Source organism: Rutilus rutilus (genome assembly GCF_951802725.1).
Source record: "Rutilus rutilus genome assembly, chromosome: 12".
Taxonomy (NCBI): Eukaryota; Metazoa; Chordata; class Actinopteri; order Cypriniformes; family Leuciscidae; genus Rutilus; species Rutilus rutilus.
The window spans coordinates 36,683,322-36,704,288 of NC_140217.1; the positions used below are offsets into that span (position 1 = coordinate 36,683,322).

The window sequence follows — 20,967 nt, forward strand, 5'->3', positions numbered from 1 at the left end:
TTTGTTTGCTTGGTTATTTTTTTAATAATAGCTGCCACACTCCAACAATCAGTGATTTCCCCTTTGACAGGTCGTGGCTTTTAAATGCAAGCTGTTTTCCTCTAGAGTGTTTGTTCCTATTAGAGCGACACGCCAGTGGAAACAAAGTGCCACAAACTTATCCTGTCACCCGCCACACACCGAAGACAGGACGTTCTTTGCAGGTTCCATTTTGTTAAAAGCTGCATGTGTCTGTTTCAATCTCTGTCTAGTGTGAGTTCAGCCACTTAAACGACTGAGTGCCTCTTCACAACTCCGTATCCCTCTTTCAGAACAAAAGACGCCTGCAGCGGCAATTACTTGCTCTTTTAGCCCGAGTGTCTGTGGTCCTGTTCACAAACACACCGGAGGGACAAAAGCAAGTGGAGGAATCCTAATTTAGCTTAGAACAGTTTGAGACCACTATTCCCCTGACTGTCCCTCCCCCTCTCGCCATCTCTGGCAAGACTGATGTGATAAAGTTTATCGAAAGCGACCTGGTGCTATTAGCAGTGCCAGGAGAAGCTCTGTGGGCAGCGGCGCTCTGAGATGGCATCGTTTATGGACTGCTGCTACACTGAGAGATCAAGAAACCACAGTATTTTTGTCTTTAAAGGTCGAACTGAAGATGAGGAGGAAGCAGCCTATGATTGGCTTGAACAGAGATAAGAAAAAGTATTTTAACAACCCCAAAATTACATACTTCATCTTTAAGCAAATGAAAAGGCCTTTAAAAGTCATGCTGGCATTTCGCCTCTATGGAAAGTATTAATGATGACTAGCAAATTTAATGTGGACTACAGTTCCCTGCTCACGCTGACATTATAGAGCAAAGATCGTTCATTATTGTATTACTCATTAGAAACGATGTTCTGGTTTTATGAAGTAACTTTTACAGTGGCCCCTACATGTATTTGGACACCTAAGTGACACTTAAACATCTCTGAATGTTTAGATATATTGGGATACACTGAACAAATGTTGATAGAGAAAGACTAAAATAGTATTTTCTTTAAAAACAAACTCCAATAATCTTTGGATATTTACAGCTTTATTTTTTACAGTTTAAAACAAGACTTGAAACGTTCACTTGGTGTGATATTGTGTTATCCAGTGTAATCATATTATTCAGACATTATTAAGTGATGCTTTATTGTCCCAAAACATTTTGGGGACACTTTATAAAGCAGTGATATTGTTTTCTGTTTTTATGCTTAAATATCATTTATGCACCAAATGCATCAAGTCAATAAATGAATCTACTAATGACAACTGCTAGATCAAGCCGGTTTGAATAGCTATCAATATGACAGGTAATCTAACCACCGAATTGTATTGTGAATTTATCTGTTACTTTGCGCCGTGGAATAGGACATTTTTTTTTCAAATGGCACACATTTACACCAAGCGTTTCTCGAACACACTTGGAACAAGGTAAGTTGAAAACAAATCTGAACTACCAACCTAAATCCATATTTTATGCATGAATCTCCAATCAAATTATCTGGGTCACGGTCTGAGGTTGTTTTTGAGTGCTTTTCTCCAGCCGCCTGAGACTGAGAGATCGAATTGAATCAAATCCAATCAAATCGGGAACCACATACTTCAAAACGCAGTGCAATGCAGCAGGCCCAAGCAGAGCCTTTACAGAGCGCATTATACCTGCTAAATGCTAATGTGTGAAATATATATATATATATATATATATATATATATATATATATATATATATATATATTATACATATAGGCCATGTTCTACTAGACTTTTTACCATGATGAGAACTGGGGGGGAAATATGCTTGACTGCCATGAAGATAATGACATTGCAAAGAAGTTTCATTTTTAAAATATAATTTATCGTTTCATTATTTTTCATTCTGGGGTGAAATATGACCCAGCCAGGATTCATGAGATTTCCAAATCAATACTCAAGCGTCAACATTTATCAAGAACAATGAACTGGTAAATGAATTAAGCAGTAAATGAAATACTCACCCCATTGGCTTTGCTCAGGGCCTGAAAGTAAATGCTGTAGCTTTTGGCTGGTGACAGCGGTGCGTTCCAGTAGCCATTATAAGTCTTGTTATCTCCTATAGTAAAGGGCTGTACCACAGCAAGGCTAACAGGGGGAAGTTCAGCAGCGAAATAGTGAGGTGAATCCAAGATGGAGGCATTTCTGAAACTAACAGGAATGGAGAAACACTCCAGCACATCAGCGGCTCGGCGAACTTTCTTCTTCCGTTCCTCTTGAACCACCACTTGATAAGCACTAGAGAAAAAATAAGTTGCATTGATGAACTAAATATCAAAACAAGGACCTAATATGTCATTATTGTAGTTTCTCAAGAATATTAATGAAGAGGCTCAATTTAATTTTTTTTTTTTTTTAATTTTTTTTTTTTTTACGTAAAACATGAAACCTGTTCACAAGACATTTAATGTGAAACAAGACATTCAATGAGAAATCAGTAGGACAAGACTTGATTCAATGCATTGGGAATTATAAAAACTACCCTTCGTCTTAAGAATAACATGCACTGATGAATTGTGCACAATAAGACCAGCAGCATTACATTATGAAAAGTAAAAAGTGTCCATTTTGATTTCATATTTCTTTAAGCATCTGTTTGCCGCCTCTTGATTTGGGAAATATCTTCAGCTAGTGATGACACATGCAAAAAAAAGAGAGAGGCAGTTGTGTCCAATTTAACAAGTCATTAAAACCATCAACAACTTCTCTTCCCGTAGCTTTATAAGAATCACAGAAGGCCCTGTAAACCATCAAGAATTCTCAAACGCTAACAACTAGCTGCTAAACACCTCTATTGAACTCTCTTAAAAAAAAAAAAAAAACCTGCATGAGATCCAAAAATACACAGCTTCTCCTCATGAGAGAAAACTATGAGGCAGGCGATGCGGTAGAGTGCCAGCAGAGGGAAATCTCTACTACGGTAATTAGCTGGAGGGGAGGTGTGCATGGGGCTTTTTGAAAGTGCTCATCATGGGGAGGGATTGGAGAGAGGCATGATGTGTGTGTTTCAGAACACGGTGAATAGATAAGGACATTTTTTGAGCTCCCTGTGCTAATAGTACTTGTTTGCAATTATGTGGTCTTACGCCAAGAACATACTTCCCAATTATGTGCAATTAGGGAAATGTCTGTTTCGCCGAAAAGATGTGGCAAATTATCCTAGCCTCTAATCTGGCATCTTTCATAAGGGATAATTTCCCATGACCAAAGAGGCCTGCCTGCTTTTCTCTTTTAAATACACAGGATCTCCATTTCAAACTAATGGCTTTAAGTGCACGCTGGATGTCGTGTGTTGTGTGTCCGCTGTAACCTCGGTCGAAAGCTTCTGTAATTATAAACAATTTTCAGTTGCGGATTTTTCATAAAGACGCTTATGGATTGCCAGGGTCATATGCTTTATAGAGCACACTAACAATGGAAAAACATCCGTAACAGTGGCAAAATTATTTCCCCACTTGCTTATTATTAAACATGCATCAGTTTTTTAGGTTTTTGTTTCACCCTTAAATATATAAATATAAATTTACAAAAATGAATAACAATTGTAAAAATATAATATAATATAATATAATATAATATAATATAATATAATATAATATAATATAATATAATATAATATAATATAATATAATAATAACAACTCAGAATAGTGCATGCAATCAAATAATTGTCATAATTACTGATGAACTCCCATTGCACATCAACTGTGCAGTTCTTCCAAGTTAGTGGCGACTTGCAATTTCGAGAATTTGCCTAAATCTGTTGCACATTCACAGACTGAATTTCCACACAGAGAAAGACTCTGTTTGTGTGCCAAAACACAGCCAAATGGACCAGGATCCCCTCGAAGGCTTAGCATACAAATGATGCTTATTTGAATGACTGCATTTAAAAACCCTCAGGACCCCGAGTGAATCAACAGTAATGCACTTCTTCTTTCAGACTACGTGCTGGACCCCTCTTTGATGATCGGAGAGAGGGGTCATGGGTAATTTAGTGTATTCTTGTGTGTGTTTCGCATCTGTCTGCAGATTTAAAAATAATTCGTAAAGGTTTTTTTTTTGTGTTTTTTTTAAGCATGTCAATGAGAATCTACAGCTCTACAGCTGATGTTTGGACCAACTTTCAGGCTCCTATCTCGTTCATTAATTAGCAGCAAATTACGATTTTAAATTCACTCATCATATCCTGTCCTCTCTATATTCACATTTGAATGAAAGTGTCAAAAGACCACAATTGACAAGTACTTTCTAAGACAATGTGTTAATTGCACACACTATCAATCAATGTAAAACAAATAAACATAATAGATTGGACTGGCCAGTGGCATGATGAGAGGCAAACTCACCTGACAGGAGCCCCTCGTGATTGGGCGGGTTTTAAGAGGACGGTGATTGTCGTGTCTGTCTCATTGAGAGGAGAGTCGGTCTCATATTCAGGCATGGATGGAGCTGCAGACACAGAATTATGTTAAAGGACAAGGACTATAAAGAAAGAAAGGATATAAAGAAAGCACATACTGTATAGCTCAGAAAACCTCATCTCAAGTGACAAGGACAAATGGAAGAGAAAAAGATGTCTAAAAACTTTTATAAAAAGCACTTTTTGTCTAAAAAGCCCTTATTTTCGGTCTATGTAACACAAGCATGAATTAAGTGTATTTGCATGTATAAAATGACCAATATTTGGTAGTGTAGTATACAGTAGTGGCCAAAAGTGATATCCATCCTAGGAAATGAGACATCTTCACGCTTTATTCAAATATTATATTCTAATCTAAATTATGTAATAATATAAAAAAAAAAAAATCGAAATTATTATGTAATAATATATAAAAAAAATATATATATAAAAAATTGTATTGTAAAAGTAAATTGCTTTATTTGTGATAACACAGTGACACCTGCCAAATTGTGTGATATAATTTTGGGCCGGGCTGTCAAACAAAGAAATTATGAACATATGCAAGAATAAGAGAAAACCAATAAAATATTAATATCTGATTATGTTGTAGTCAATGTATGCTCTTTCCTGTGAGCTTTTTGTTTCTCTATGCATTTGCATTGCATATTAAAATAAAACCTGTAGCTTTAAAAACTAATATTTTTAGACAAATACCATGACCAAGTTTAGTTTTTTTCTTCCTTCATATTTGAAATATGAAAAAAAAAATCTATATAAAAAAAATTCCTCATATTTTGATGGTTTAATCAAACTTACAGTGTCATAAAAAGACAAATACCCCTTCCAGACATGACTTTTGGTCACTACTGCATGAATGCTCCACTGTAAGTACTGTACAACTTCTTGACTGTTTTTACAAACTAAGAAATATGTCGAAGTTGTTGTCTGTGTCTGTATGAGTGTAGCTTGTTTTGAAGCCTGAACTCAGCTGCCATTCAAACCCACTATGTTTTAATATTATGTATAATTAATATTCATGCTTTTGTAAAAACATTCATTTCACAGTATTTACTCCTATTAGAAAGCATACCGTTCGGAAGCCTTACTCAGAGGTCATTACTATGTAATCATACTGAAAATGTCACTCTCTCATTACAGTGTTTAGATTCAGTGAACAATACGGTTTTAATAAATGGTGTCTGGCGTGCTGCACAAATGCCACGTCATTATGAAACGGAACGAACTGACAGCCGCGGGCCACAGAAATTGGGCTGAACTTGTGGAGGATGTTGTTTACGATTCATGTTCTCATTATTCCGTTCACTTTACATTAACTGTATTCCAACGATATTCATTCCAATAACACAACACGCTAATGAGATTTTCGCTCCAGCAAAGCTTCTTTAAGATACAGGAAAAAGTCAAAATGACAGAACTAATTATGCAAATTTTAGCAATGCAAGTGATAATTAGGTAAGCAATCAAATGAAGCTTATTTAACCCAATCAGTTCATGTTCTCTGAAATAATTTCATACATTATCATCAGTCTGTCCGACATGAACGCTCTATATCCATGAAGAACAAATGTCTGTCACATTAACTCAATTAAAATGGAACCTGAGGGTCTGTTTTACCATAATTGTGTATAATTATCACTTCACTGTTGGAAAATACCCAACAATCTGAGCTGAACCCTTGCCTGAAACCCTCACCTGCGATCTTGGTGGCTATACGGCTGGTCACGGGTGGGCCGAAGCCTTTGTTCGTGCTGGCTTTCAACGTAAAGTAGTATGTGGTGCCAGGATATAACCCAACGAAGAGATGATGGGTCTCATTTTGGAGTTTGAAGACCCGGCCACGTTGTGTTGTCAAATCTGCACTGGGGTCCAGGGAGCCAAGAGCCTTATAGGTGATCTAATGAAAGAGACGAGTCCATTCGATTATCACAATCACTTCATCAAGAGTCTTGGAGATGCAGTGGAGACAAAAGCATGCATTCAAATGTATTATACTAAGAAATGACAATTATGACATAGTTTGTTTACCATTATGTCCTTTTGTACATTTGTATCAGTGAAGAGAGAAAGTCATACGGGTTTGGAGCAACATGAGGCTGAGCAAATAACAGAGATTTCATTTTTGGATGAATTTTTCCTTTAAGCATTTTTCTTAATAACATCAACCTTTTGAAACACGGAGAGAAATTTAGCACTGATTTTTTTTTTTTTTTTTTGCTGGATCTCTTTCAGTTATTTTGGCTTTTCTGCACTTATTTTCTCTCCAAATATTTGAGAGAATTTCAGTGACTAGAAATGCATCCCAAATACAATGAATAACATCTGCTTACAATGAATAACAAGCACATTCAGTGCACTGTGCTGTAAATACAAGCTGCTTATTAAAACACTTTTACGTGGATATGCTTCAAACATGTATATGTTGGAAAACAATATCCAGCAAAGAATTAACATGCCCCAAAACAATTACTAAACTAGGTTACAGATAACCATTGTCATGCTAAGACGCGCATTCGTCATATCTCAGAGGAGGCTGATGGAAATTGATGGTCACAGTGTATATGGGTAATCAAAACATTTTAGCCCTGACGTTTCACACTTCATAACTCCATTCCACAATTCAAATCAAATAAATTGACAGCTGGGTGCCTGGCAGGCCTGCTGCCTAAAAGCTTTTCATGCATAGTGGAGTGATTCAGAATGCCCTCTAAACACTCTCACACACACACACACACACACACACACACACACACACACACACACACACACACACACACACACACGCTCGTGACTGCTCACTGACCACAGGCAAAAAAGAGAGTCAGGAGAAGCAAATCTGCACATTCAAACCAAATATCACTCCAGAAAATCCACACACACGTACAGACACAAACATGAGAGAAAGACGCAATGATGAAATTTTTCAGACATCAAAATAAGACGACTTGTCATTCTAGTGATTCTGAAATTAAAAATAATATGACATCGACATGCTGGGTTTTTTTTTTTTTGAGCTTGACACCCCTGGAATATACACTACCACTATATAAAGTGTGTGTATTTAAAATATATAAGACATGCAGTAACAGTCTCCAAATATAGGTTTTCCTTTTCAAACTAGTATCACATTTTTATGCTTTCCAGTGGCATAGTTTTGATTTAATATGCTATCATGTTTAATGTTCGGTCAGTAAATCACACAGTGCCACTGAGGTGTGGCGGAGCAGCCCAATGTAATATACTGCCAAACACAAGTTTACATGTTGGATTATGGATTATAAATCAGTCTTAATAGAGAATTACAGCCTGAATGTTGCTTTTACAGCTGACAATTGACTGTACATGTGAACTGAAATGTTTAAACCCTCTTCATGCCTGTTTGGACAGGTATTTCCCTCTCTCAACGTTATAAACAGCATGCTCAATTCAAAAGACATCATCCCATTCTTATTTTTGCTCTTAAATGTAGCCCTATCTTGCCACAGACAACATTTCTGACATATCTCTCAGTTGAGAAAAACTTTTAAAAAGTTGAAGCGGTCAGTTAGATACTTTCACAGGTTTTCCTGTAAATGAAAGGGCATTAGTGATTGATGGCAGGCTTTTTATTAAAGGTGTTTTTAAAATACTATCTATTGCCTTTAGCATAGCTCCAGTGTAAATTTGTGCCCTTGTTCGGTGTTAATATACTCAAGCCAACAGCGGGTCGTATTGTTCTTCACAGCCCAATGAAAAAGAAACCGTGAGTTGGCTGAAGGGTATTGTTCATGTAATATACAAGCAGCTGGATAATTCGGCTGTAAACTGAGATTAGATAGAAAAATTGTCCAGTATTATATTCCAGTCACTAAATGGAGAAAAAAAAACACACAAAAAAAACATAAGAGATCTAAGGTCAGCATGGAGATCAATAGGCCTCCAATTACTCGGTCATCACTTAAATGTCCTGATGGGGAAAAAACACAAGTGATGATCAATCCTGTAGAAGACTGAAAGTATGAAATGAATAGGTGAGGATGGGGGATCTATCTCTTGTTCTCGCCTGTCCTCCCTCTCTCTTTTCAGACTCTGTTGTCAGGGGAGACAGGAAGTGTTGGCCAGGGGGCATTTGATGCCACGCGACAGACTGCTAAAAGTGGCCTAATGCACTACTGAACGCACTGTGGCTCTCTGTTAAAAGAGCCGCTTGAGTTTAATTGACCACAGCTGATTTGAAAAGGGTTCATTTCCCAGTTCAGTAAGGCAGCGGAGATGGGAATGTGAAGAAAACAGCCCTGTTTGTGGGAGATATTGGATTTATGGCTACTTTGCTTCAGCAATAAGAGAAAAAAAGAGAGAAATGTTGTTCCAAAACATAGTGAGCTGCCTTTTAAGGCATCATGTGCACTTGCAACAAAAAAGTTAAGTACGCTGCCTCTTAAGGTACCTTGTTTTGGTTAAATGCATTGTGATGCAAAATGCAAAGCTCAATAAATAATTACTAAATTATTTGAGTATTATAACCATTATTCGTTTAAAAAAAAATGTGTTTTATGTATACCATGCTGTGTAGAGCATATACATGCTGTTGTCTCAAGTCTTCTGAGTTGCTGCCTATATAACTCGTTCCTTATCAGACATTTATGAGAAAAGTAGGCAAATCGGCAACTGTTAGCAAGAGTTATACAAGCAGAAACGTGAAATGCAAAACTAAAAACCCAAGCTGGATTGGTTAGTAATTCATCGGCAGGAGCCTCGTTGAAGCTAGTCATCTCTTGAGATTTATAATTGGTAAACAGACATGCTGAGAACAGAATATTTAGTATTTTGTAAGTTTTGAGGGTTTGGGATGCCAGAAAGTAACTAGGTTACACAACATTTGGTGTAGAAAATAATATTGCACTCAATTCTGCATGCATAAAATATTAAATCAAAAAAGTGTTGAAGAAAATACAGCACCATACAAACACTAGTAATATAATAGTAGTAACAGTCAGACAGAGTTCCAGTTCAAAATTTAGAGAATTTCCATATTTTATCTGCCAAATAGATTCCACAAACTATGCAAATTTCATACACAAATAAAGTGGAATTTTCTGCATCTATGGTTCAAAAAATGTAATATGTCCCCAAGTCCCCCAGTGAATCTCTGCAATTTCATCACTGCTTTAAACAATGATAACAGACGAATCATTCAAATAGCGGTGCAGCGTTCTTGTAACCAAAAAAAGTGTACAACAATCGTAGAGAAATTAGTGGAAAATGTCTATAGACTTTGTGATCCTAAAAGTAATAAGTACACATTACATTCCATATATGACTCAGAAACAAGCATGCACAATATGCTACTAAAACTCTGAATATCTTTCAAAGATGCCATAAACCTGACAAACCCAGTAACTACAGCTCACTGCATCAACCGGGTACGTCCTTCTTCCCTGCCGACTACTAGCAATGATACACTAATGTCTGCTGTGTCGGACAAAACAAGAGCACTTAAATCTCACTGTCTCATGATACACGACAAATGGTAAATAAAACCGGCACTCTCAACATTAACCCAGATTTAGACCTTCCTCCAGCTGTCTGTAGACCACACATGCAGGACCGTGAGCCCATTAACCGGGTTTATCTGCTCTAGAGAGCTAGGGGTTACTGCTTCTCTTAACTCGAGTGCTTGCAACTCAACCGTTTATTGATGGAAATGAAAACAACACCATGACGTGAGGAGGGTGGAGATTTTTTACTTACAAAAGACTACTATGGTGGTACCGTGGCACATCGATGTCAAATAATAATACCATGGCACTGAATTATAATTTTTAGATACTATAGTATTTACACTAACATTCAAAAGTTTGAAATCAGTGTGATTTTTTTCGTTTTTGAAATTAATCTCATGCTTAGCAAGGCTGAATTTCTTTGATCAAATATGCAGTAAAAACAGTAATATTGTGAAATACAGTATATATATAAAAATATCTAACAGTTTTTTTTCTATTTAAATATATTTTAAAATACAATTCATTCCTGTGATGCAAAGCTTAATTTTCAGCATCATTACTGCAGTCTTCAGTGTCACATCCTTCAGAAATAATTCTAATATGCTGGTCAGAGAAACATTTCTGATTATTATTAAAGTTGAAAACTGATTTTTTTTTTTTTTTTTTTTTTGTGCAAACCACTTTTTTTTGTTCTTTTTTTTTTGATAAATAGCATGTTCAACAGAACAGCATTTGTATTATAAATGTATTTATTGTCACATAGCCTGCTTGCTGAATAAAAGCATTACCTTGTTTTGCTGACGCTAAACTTTTGAACAGCAGTGTACATTCTAAGAATACTATGCAATCATGATCATGAATTACCATGGTATCATGACCCTTACAAAGAAGTACAATGTACATTTATGGTCTCTGATGGTAATACTATGGTACTTTGAAATATACAACATTACTGAAATTACTGTACCATGTTTTTTAAATGGTACTCCATTGTACTTATAAGAATATCATGGTGCTAGATGTCTAAAATACCATGATAGTACTAAGTAGTGCAAAAAGTCATGGTATAATACCATGGTACATTTCGTTACATTTTTGTTGATGAATATTCATAATCCATAATATTTACATGATGCTTCATGTAAAGGGTATAATACAATGGTCAATTTTTGTTAGTTCAGTATAACTTAAAATACAATGTTAAACTATACTACAATGGTGCAAAAAACATGGTTAGATAGATATGGTACACTCAAGTTTCTGCATAAATAACAGTAGCCGCAGAGAGTGTCAATATCCCTGTCCATCACTTCTCCAAAGAAAAAACCGTCAGACATGTTCTCTCTGTAAACAAAGTGGGTGGTTTGTTTCCATGTAACTCCAGACAGGAAGCCACCAGAAACGGCATACGAGACACAGCGGTGGGGGAAAGACATCACGTCATCGCAAACTCACAACATGTCACGCAAGTTAAACAAAACAAAGATCAAGAATTAAAAACCTGGCGTGTGTAGAAATGTTCCGCTATTTACTCTTCCTCATTTGCATGGAGATAAAGAAAAATAAAGAAGCATGAGGACAAAAGACACCTTCCTTTTACACAACTCAGTGTTGATTAAGGAGCTGTTGAGGATCTTCTCTGTCTTACTTTCCCTGCGCCTTTCATATGCACACTCTTATTTTGTCAGCAAAGCAATTAATTTCTGAAAGGCTTTGATGGTTTGATAACAGGAGGCTGTTGTGCAGAGAAATGAAGGCAGAGGAAACATACAGAGAGAGAGAGAGAGAGAGAGAGAGAGAGATGGGGGGGTTGATCAAAAGTATGGATTTTGATGCAGGACATCTCAGGTACCCAGAAACTGATCTGAAATCCATCTATCTATCTATCTATCTATCTATCTATCTATCTATCTATCTATCTATCTATCTATCTATCTATCTATCTATCTATCTATCTATCTATCTATCTATCTATCTATCTATCTATCAATCATATAATGTGTAGATAGATAGATAGATAGATATGTTGTTTTGAATATGCTTTATATATAAACAGTATTTTTATACATTTATAATAACATAACACTTAAAGCAATACATATTCATATGGTTTACTATATAGTGCATTTGATATATAATACTACATATGAAGAATGTTTAAAATATTAAGGGTATCATATACAGTATATTGCAAATAATCTTTCACGCTATAAAAAAAAAAAAAGATAATTTTTTTGTTTTTATTGCAATTTTTTTGCACCTCTATTTTATTTCCTCCTTTGCGAGTCCAAACTTTTCTAAAGCTGTGAAGCAAGAAACTTGCTTGCTACAAACAGGGTCTTTTTGTGGCCCTTCCGCTGCATTCATCTCCGCACCTTCCCTTTCCTGCCTCTGAGCTCTTTGTCCTAAGTCTAATTTGTCTGAATCACTAAAAGCGAGGAGAGGAGGCATACGGCTGCTCAGATCTCCAGGATAATTCTATTGGACGCTTCTAATTAAATCAATGAGGGCTATTATAGCAATTATCCGGCCAAATGGGACTGCATTGTGTCCGCTCGATACATTTAGTAAATTCTGTCAATCTTCTTATCACCAAGATGGCACATGCAGTAACCCCATTTTAATGATGTCGCAGAATATGCGCAATGTCTCGCGTGTGGTTTCTCTTCCTCATCAAATCAAAGAGATTGTGAGGCTCTTTTGTGCCTCCAGCCCTCTCAAACACACACACACACACACACACACACACACATTAAAGCACAATCTGGCCATAATTTGTTTTTGTCATGCAGTGACTTCATTTCTCTGCTTGTAATGTGCATTACAATAAATATACATGTATATCCATAAGGCTGTCCAACAAAATGTCCTGCAACAAAAATGACTTTTACCAAAACGTATACTGCTACCTGATTTTACCACAGAAATACACAAATAAAGATAAACTGTTCTTACTAACTGTGTTAACAATCACCTCAGGTACTTAACCTCAGTTATTCGATAACTGTATAGCCTACCTTACTTATAAAAACTTCTATAAGTACAAGTTAGATTGTGTGTCAATATGGGGAAAAAAAACATTCAAGTCGCTCAAAACCTTCACCTCTGCTGTATAGAAGCAAATAAAATAATATGTATTTTTAACATTTCCTCACCTCATAGAGAGTAATGACTCCATTAGTTTCATTCGGGGCCTTCCATTGCATGAAGATTTTCTCCTCGTATGGGCCTGTCTGAATGGACTCCATAGGAATGGGGCCAGGAACTAGAGTAGACACACAAACACACATTTAGCATTCTAGGTTACATTGCCAAATGTTTAGTCAACAGTATTGTATCTATAATTCAAACATTCTCCCATTAAATCAACACCTTGATACAAAACGTGATTGTTTTGAGAACAGAGGTGACGTAGGGTGACAGAAATGGCTTCTGTTGCTGGGTAAAAGGTAAAGTGAGGTGAGCAGAGATTGGCTGACTAAAGAAGTAAAACTATGTCAAACACACCTCAGCCGCAATATTCGAAGTGTGAATTGTAACAGCTTTGCTACCCTTCAGTACCGAGAGGTGTTAACAAGTGCTACGAGTACAACTGCGCGCATTTGCGTGTGTCTATTTGCATATTTTGTGTGCACGTCCCCTCTGGCACACATTGCAAGTTTTCCAAATATATTCTTGTTAGAACATCATTAACACCCTAAAAACCTGTTTCCAAGATGTCATCATCCACACAAAGCTTCATTCTGCTCTCATATGCCAGCATGGCATTTTCAGAGATGCTATGACGTGACAATTTTATAAATCAACATGGAAATGTGCTAATTTGTGCCAGTTTGACAATAGCCCATACGTTACGTTAACTTGAGGCTAGTTGTCTTGGTTTGTGTCTTTAACTTGACTGTTAGCGATGACACACTAATGAGTCAGACTGTTCCTGACGGTGTGTGTAAAAAGAGCTAATGACTTAGCTAAAAGGCCGTTTAGTCCAACTTAGCAGCCCTATAGCGCTGTTGTTTGCTTTGCACTTAGTCGTGGCTAATTGGGAGGGCAGATTAAAGAGATGAGCGTAGCAAGGCCACAACGGGGCGAACGGGAGAAGCGTCTCGGGCACAAACAGATTAGCTGGCGGTCATCTTGAGCGCCAAAGAAAAGAACTAAAACATCTATTGTTCATGCAGCATTTCATTTACACGGAAACAACACAAAAGCCTAAACCTTTGACACTATCATTGCTCGGCAAGCGCTGCTATTTCCTCGAGGAAAAGCTAATCTAGCTGTACTTTTATTTTGGAAATCTTTTATATTTCACAAAAGACAAAGTTTCTTCGATCTCATGATTTTTGCCCTTAATCATAATTAAAAGCTGAATAATCTTCAATGGGAAAAGACTTAAAATACAAACACTTTTACTGTGAGTGTTTAAACTGAGATCTGAGAGGATGCATTCTTAAAACATGAAAATCATTCCACAAAATTATGATTTATGCAATAATGCCATTTTTATCCAAAAGTTTCACCATTACTGAACAACAATTTCATGTGCATATGAGTTTTAGTTCAAAACGGATTGATTTAACTGAAGTACTGGTTTGCTTTATTAGCAGAAATAACTTTCCTGAACTAATCACCTGAGAACAACTGCAACAAACTATGGGCCCTATTTTAACGATCTAAGCGCATGGACTAAAAGTGCAGGGCGCAAGTTCACTTAGGGCAAGTCCGAATCCACTTTTGCTAGTTTAACGACGGGAAAAATGGTCAGCATGCAAGGCTCATGGTCTAAAAGGGTTGTCCCAATTCTCTTAATGAGTAATGGATGTGTTTTGGGATTTACATGCAATAAGCCAATCAGAGTCTCATCTCCCATTCCCTTTAAAGGTCCCGTTCTACGTGATCCCATGTTTCAAACTTTAGTTAGTGTGTAATGTTGTTGTTAGAGTATAAATAATATCTGTAAAATTATAAAGCTCAAAGTTCAATGCCAAGCGAGATATTTTATTTAACAGAAGTTGACTACATAAAACGGCTCGATTGGACTACACCCCTCTACTTCCTTCATTAGTGACATCACCAGAACCGTGTTTAGACTAACCTCCGCCCACAGGAATGCTCCCTCAACTCTACTGGCTACTTGCGCACTTCTTATAACTTAGGCTACTGTGTTTACTCAGCTCTTACCGTGATTTTCTGAAGTAAAACTGACGCTTCATCTTTTGTGTGATGTACAATAAACTTTATTAAACTCATCAGTACATGTTTGACCATCATTCGGACCTGGTCCGAAACAGCAGACTTGTAGGCTGTTAATAAATAATGGATACATACAAGCAGATGACAAATACGTTATAATAACCGTAATTAAACTACTAAACCATACCTGTTTCATCTCTATACAGCACTCTGACTCTGTAGGCATTATTGTCCGACTCGAAATGAACGCCGTTACTGAGAGTTTCTGATATTATCATCATTCCGTGAGATGAAATTGTCCTGACAGACTGAGCGCGAGCTCATGAAGCTCCGCCCCCTGGGTCGTCCAGCAGCAGCTCATTTGCATTTAAAGGGCACACACTGAAACAGCTCGTTTTTCTGAGCCCCAAAAAATGTCAATTTAAACATGCTGTAAAAAATGATCTGTTGGGTATTTTGAGCTCAAACTTCACATACACACTCTGGGGACATCAGAGACTTATTTTACATCTTGTGAAAAGGGGCATAATACGGGACCTTTAAATGCCAGTTGCGCCCGCGCCATATGGCGGATTCGCTATTTACATGTCGGAATTTGATAGTGGAAAGACTGAACGCGTCCCAGAGCGCAAACGGATCTGCTCGTGCGCGAGGTAAAAGTGCGCAAGCAGAACATCTACGGGACAAGTCGGATTCCACCATATCTTTATGTACACAATAATAATCTTTTACACTGTAATCCTTTTATTTGAAATATTTGGCATGTTTGTGTGCTGCTCTACGTGCGTCCCTGTGTGTTTAATAAGCAGAGTGTACGCGCATTGTGGACCCACCTATAGGCGCACATTACTAACGCGCTCTTTAAATAAAAAAAATACAAATAGCAACGTGCCAACAATGCCCCAGAACACACCTCGTTCTCAGACCAGCACGCCCATGGGCGCACAAATGGGCGCAAATGCATTTGCTATTTAAACAACGTGGCGCAGGACATGAAAATGATAACTGCGTCGGACTGAAACTAGCAAAAAACACTTGCATCGCGCTTGGCGCAGCATTGCACCGGGTGTAAGATGGGGCCCATTATAAAAATGATATGAATATAATACAAATTAGAGTGAATACAGATCATTTGTCAATGGAAATCTCACTTATGCCAAAAAACAGAAAGTTTCTATTTACCTCACTGAACGGATCTCATCTAATATAATTTTATCTGTTTAATTCTATCGCGACTAAGTTCCTCTTGAAAAGGTAACGAGGTTGAGATATTTGCCCTCAATAGCTATTACAAGCTGAATAGTCACTGGCATTTATTCTTCAGTGGAAAAAAGAATTGAGCTAATCAAAGAAAAGGTGAAAAACACTCTCTCACTGAGGAGCTGATGTAAGATATTGTACTGCGAAGTGAGGCCAGTTAAATTACATTTCCAACAATTCTTCAAATAGCTTGATTGGGCACTAGCCAACAAGCATATTAAATCACTGTTACAATGAAATATAATTAGATCCAGTCCTCCGTCCACTGTCTTTTCCACTACATAACCATGCCTGTGCCTGGAATGCTTCTTTACATATTAATCCAGCTGATTAGCTTCCCGTGGGGAGACTATGAGTGATGTTTCATTAAGTTTGAGGTTTTTTCCCCCCATTTTATGCTTGCCCCTCTCAAGATACAAATACCTTTTAAAAGGTTTCGTAATTGTCGCACGTTCCATTTGGTTTCTGAATCTTACTGATTATTTTCATCTCTGAATAAATCACGAACAACACACTCGCTCTTTTCCTGTTTATGCTTGTTTACGGGTAAGCAGGTTTCAGTACAGGGTTCGGTGTTGTTGTTGACCTTATAAGGTGAAAATTGTCTGCCGTCCTCATGTTAATTTCACCCTCCTTCAATTATCACCATATAAGGTTACACAGAGAGACAGAACAGCCTCACTATTGATATGTTGCAGCTGTCCGTCAATTTGCTAACACAAAGGACAGCAATTATAGGTTTTCATATGCAAAAATACATAAAAAAGGAAAAACATCAGTGCGGCAGACAAGAGCAGATACTGAATAACCAAAAGAGTTCTATCCATATCAAACCATACTCATCAGAACATGAAAATGAAAATCTGAAAGAACATGAGATGAGCTTGAATAATACACAATAACCTAATAATCTAAGGCCTGACAACAAGCTTTATTTCACATGGTTTTATAGCACAGCATTAAAAACAAGCTGGGAGAAATTAACTGTAAATGGAGGCTGAGCGCTTCCCTCTGGGAAATTTTCGAATTAAGCGCTGCAAGCAAACCTTCCCTCCGTCTGAGAAACATTGTGTCTTTTCACAGACTGTGAAGCTTTAACATGCTCTACGTTTGGGATTTCCTTTTAACTGCAACACATCAATGGAACAGATGGATTAAAGGAGGATGGCTTTCATCATCTTTGTTTCATATTTGTTGCTTTTCTTTAGGAAGAGCAGGGCAGTGCTATGGTCTAACAATTCTGTTTCCATTTACTTCTCTGAGTGGATCTGACTTCTACACAGAACTGTAGTGATTCCCAAATACACAATGCAGAGAATCTAGTATCTTGTAATACAAACGCTTTCACAGTGAGCATTACAACTACTGAGATCTGAGAGGATGAATTATTAAAACATGAAAATCATATCCAACGTTCACAAAAGTATGATAATAATAATAGTAATAAATGTTTCTTGATCATTAGAATGATTTCTGAAGGATTATGTGACACTGAAGACAAGAGTAAATTTTAGATTTTAATAATATTTAATAATATTACTGTTTCTATCAAATAAATGCAGTCTTGGTGAGCATAAGACACTTGTTTTTAAAATAAAAAAAATCGTACTTCAACTTCAAACATTTGAAAGGTAATGTACACGTATGTAAATAATCAAACTAGCTACTACAGGCAACTAAAACTTTCACACTTGACCAAAATCTAATCAAAAAAAAAAAAAAAAAAAGATTCTCTTAGGAATAAATGTTGCCAATTAATCTGCATAAACTACAGTATGTGTGTATACCGTTTATACACACATACAGATTTAAAAGCAATTAAACAACCCCAGAAGAAACTGTGAATCTCCTGCACTAATTACAAAATTACATCCCTGAGATTATAGTTTAATAAAAAGCAAAAAGCTGCTTTTTTATTTCAGAATATCTCTAGTGAGATTAGTCTTTTGTTGTCACTAAAAACAGGACTATTGGTTTTCTTTGTTCTTATCTTATGTTCCAATGCTCTTATAACATAAAGAAATACTCTCTCCCTCCTAGGCTATAAAATGAAACAAAGTACAGAATTTGCCATCACTTTCGGCAATCTAAGTTTAGTTTGGCAAACTAAGTTTATTTTTGACCGCCACACAAAAGTAAGATGAATGACCACTATTGAAGAGTACTTCCCAAAAGATCACGGCATTTCCATCCCTGCACTTTGAAAAGCTTCAGAATTGCATTCAGCCGGAAAGAACATGTGAGCGCTCCAAGACAAAGACTTGAAAAAGACCCTTCAGTCCTCAAGAACCAGAGGTAAGAGTCATTCATTAAAACATGGATAATTGAAATAATAGCCTGGGATTATTGAACTTTTCCCATTTCCGCATTAAGGATGTGGAAAGTGCCACGGCATGTTGTGAAACTAACTTTCAAATAGCTACAACTGTCAACATTTATCTATAACAGCGGAGTCCCTGATGCAAAATACTGGCTATATATGAAAGGATGTTCTAGCCTGTAATAGCTGTGTTTACTTCACTGTACAAAAGAAAAATATTACCTCCAGCCTTTCTGTACATGTGCCATTCTTCCAGCGAAGGTTAGTGGTTAATTCACTTATTCTTGTTTAATTCAAATATCTAGCGCGATGCCAGGAACCAGTGTTAATCATTTCTGTACCCAACAAACCTCCATTTAAAATGTTCTTCAAACAACCTTCAAGTAAAAAGATATCAATTCAATGAGAAATAGACAATCAATGTATTTGTAATGCTTACAATTATACCTCTCTTCTGGGACTTTTTCTAATAAGGCTAAACCAGTGTTTTGGTATTAAAAAGTTATGCTATTCATGCTATTCACTTTCAAATATAGTTGTTTTGAGAGTTTTGCTGTCAGTATATATATATATATAAAATGTGAACATGACTCTTTGAAATACTTGAATCTGTAATAATGAAATATAATGACCACTAAACTGTACAATTGTTGTGTCTGGCAATCGATTTCCTACTAGCTGTGTTTCTTTCATGTTTCTCATAGCACTCCATGGTCTCTTTCCTTTCAAAATATAAAATAATTTCCTCTTTAATCAATATTACATTTATTTATTTGTGTATTTATTGTTTAGTAGCCATGGTTATGTTCAGTCAGGTCTACTTTTATAACTTATTTTAAATTAAATGAACCATGTGAACCATGCAAACATGATTAGTGCATTTATAATTTGTTTAATTTGTAATGAGAAAAAAATTAATTTGGATGTTTGTTTGCTTATCTGTGAGCTAAAGTTGACAGCATTGACAGCAACACTAAATTTAATCATTTGTATGCATACTATAAAATACTCATATTCATTTTGCTTAACATTTACAAAAGAGATTTCTTTTCGATTCCACCATCTTGCTTATTCAAGCTCACCGTCTTCCTCTGTCTGTTTGACGATCTCCTCGCTCTCCTTGCTGCCCTCAGGGTTGGCCAGCACCAGCCGTAGTCTGACCGTCACGAAAGGCCTGAGTCCCCTCAGAGTGTAATGAGAGGAGGTCGGTATCAGCTCCTCAGCGGCAAACTCCTGCTGGTTGAACACATACTGGTACTGGACGGTCAGGTTAAAACTGTGGCAGCGTGTCACCGCGTATCCAAAGGTCTCCCACTGCAGGGTCAGCTGACGGGCACGGATGTCCACAACGTTCACGTTCTGGGGACCGTTGACTGGATCTGTGGGGAGAAACAGGAAGGAAAGGGAAGGTCAGAGATAAATTTGACAGGAAATTTTGATTACAAGGTCATCTTGACATTGAGACAATTATCAGAAGAGATATTTTTCCTCTTTTGCTTGTTCCATACTCCACCAACAACCATGTTGAATGGATAATGTACATTTCTAATATATGTACACGACATTTCAAACGTTTTGGGGTTGGTCTTTTTTTTTTATACTCTTATGCTCATCAAGGCTGCAACTATTTGATAAAAAAAAAATACAGTTAAAACAGTAATATTGTGAAATATTATTACAATTTAAAATAACTTTCCATTTAAGTATTATTTTAAATGTGATTTATTTCTCTGATGTCAAAGCTCCATCATTACTCCAGTCTTCAGTGTCACATGATCCTTCAGAAATCATTCTAATATGCTGATGTGCTGCTCAAGAAACAATGACTATTTTTATCAATGTTGAAATCTTTTTTTGTGGAAACATCATTTGTTTGACATATAATTTTGTTTGTGACAGTGAACTCATTAAATATTATCAATCGCATGGTTTTCTGAAATACTTGATTCTGACAGGTCAATTTTTGCAGTTTGCAGTTAAATATTTAAAAACATGTTGTACAACAGTGGAAGTGTTTGCATTGCTTTGAACAACATGGCAGCTGATCAGGCATTAGATGTTGATGTTCAAACTTTGTTGTTTATGTGCAACATGTTTCGTGGTCAAATCACAACTTTTTTTTCCGATTATGACTTCTTTTCAACGTGTTAATTCGTTAAGCCGTCATTACGTTGTGCGTCAAGTTATCACTACGACACACCCCGTACGGCATTGATCCTGGCTTTTGTTCACACAGGGCGC

The 20,967-nt window shown here is 36.7% G+C and overlaps 1 protein-coding gene across 10 annotated transcripts in view; it reads right to left on the reverse strand.

Moving 5' to 3' along the window:
• ptprt (protein tyrosine phosphatase receptor type T) overlaps positions 1-20,967 on the reverse strand; it is a 238,621-nt gene that overhangs the window by 84,942 nt on the left and 132,712 nt on the right. For all 10 annotated transcript variants that reach the window (XM_084425071.1, XM_084425070.1, XM_084425064.1 and 7 more), the window contains exons 8-12: positions 19,809-20,105; positions 13,112-13,221; positions 6,169-6,370; positions 4,400-4,502; positions 2,016-2,289 (exon numbers count right to left, since the gene is read on the reverse strand). In XM_084425071.1, the coding sequence (XP_084281197.1) occupies positions 2,016-2,289; positions 4,400-4,502; positions 6,169-6,370; positions 13,112-13,221; positions 19,809-20,105 (986 nt within the window). The remainder of the gene's footprint in view (positions 1-2,015; positions 2,290-4,399; positions 4,503-6,168; positions 6,371-13,111; positions 13,222-19,808; positions 20,106-20,967) is intronic.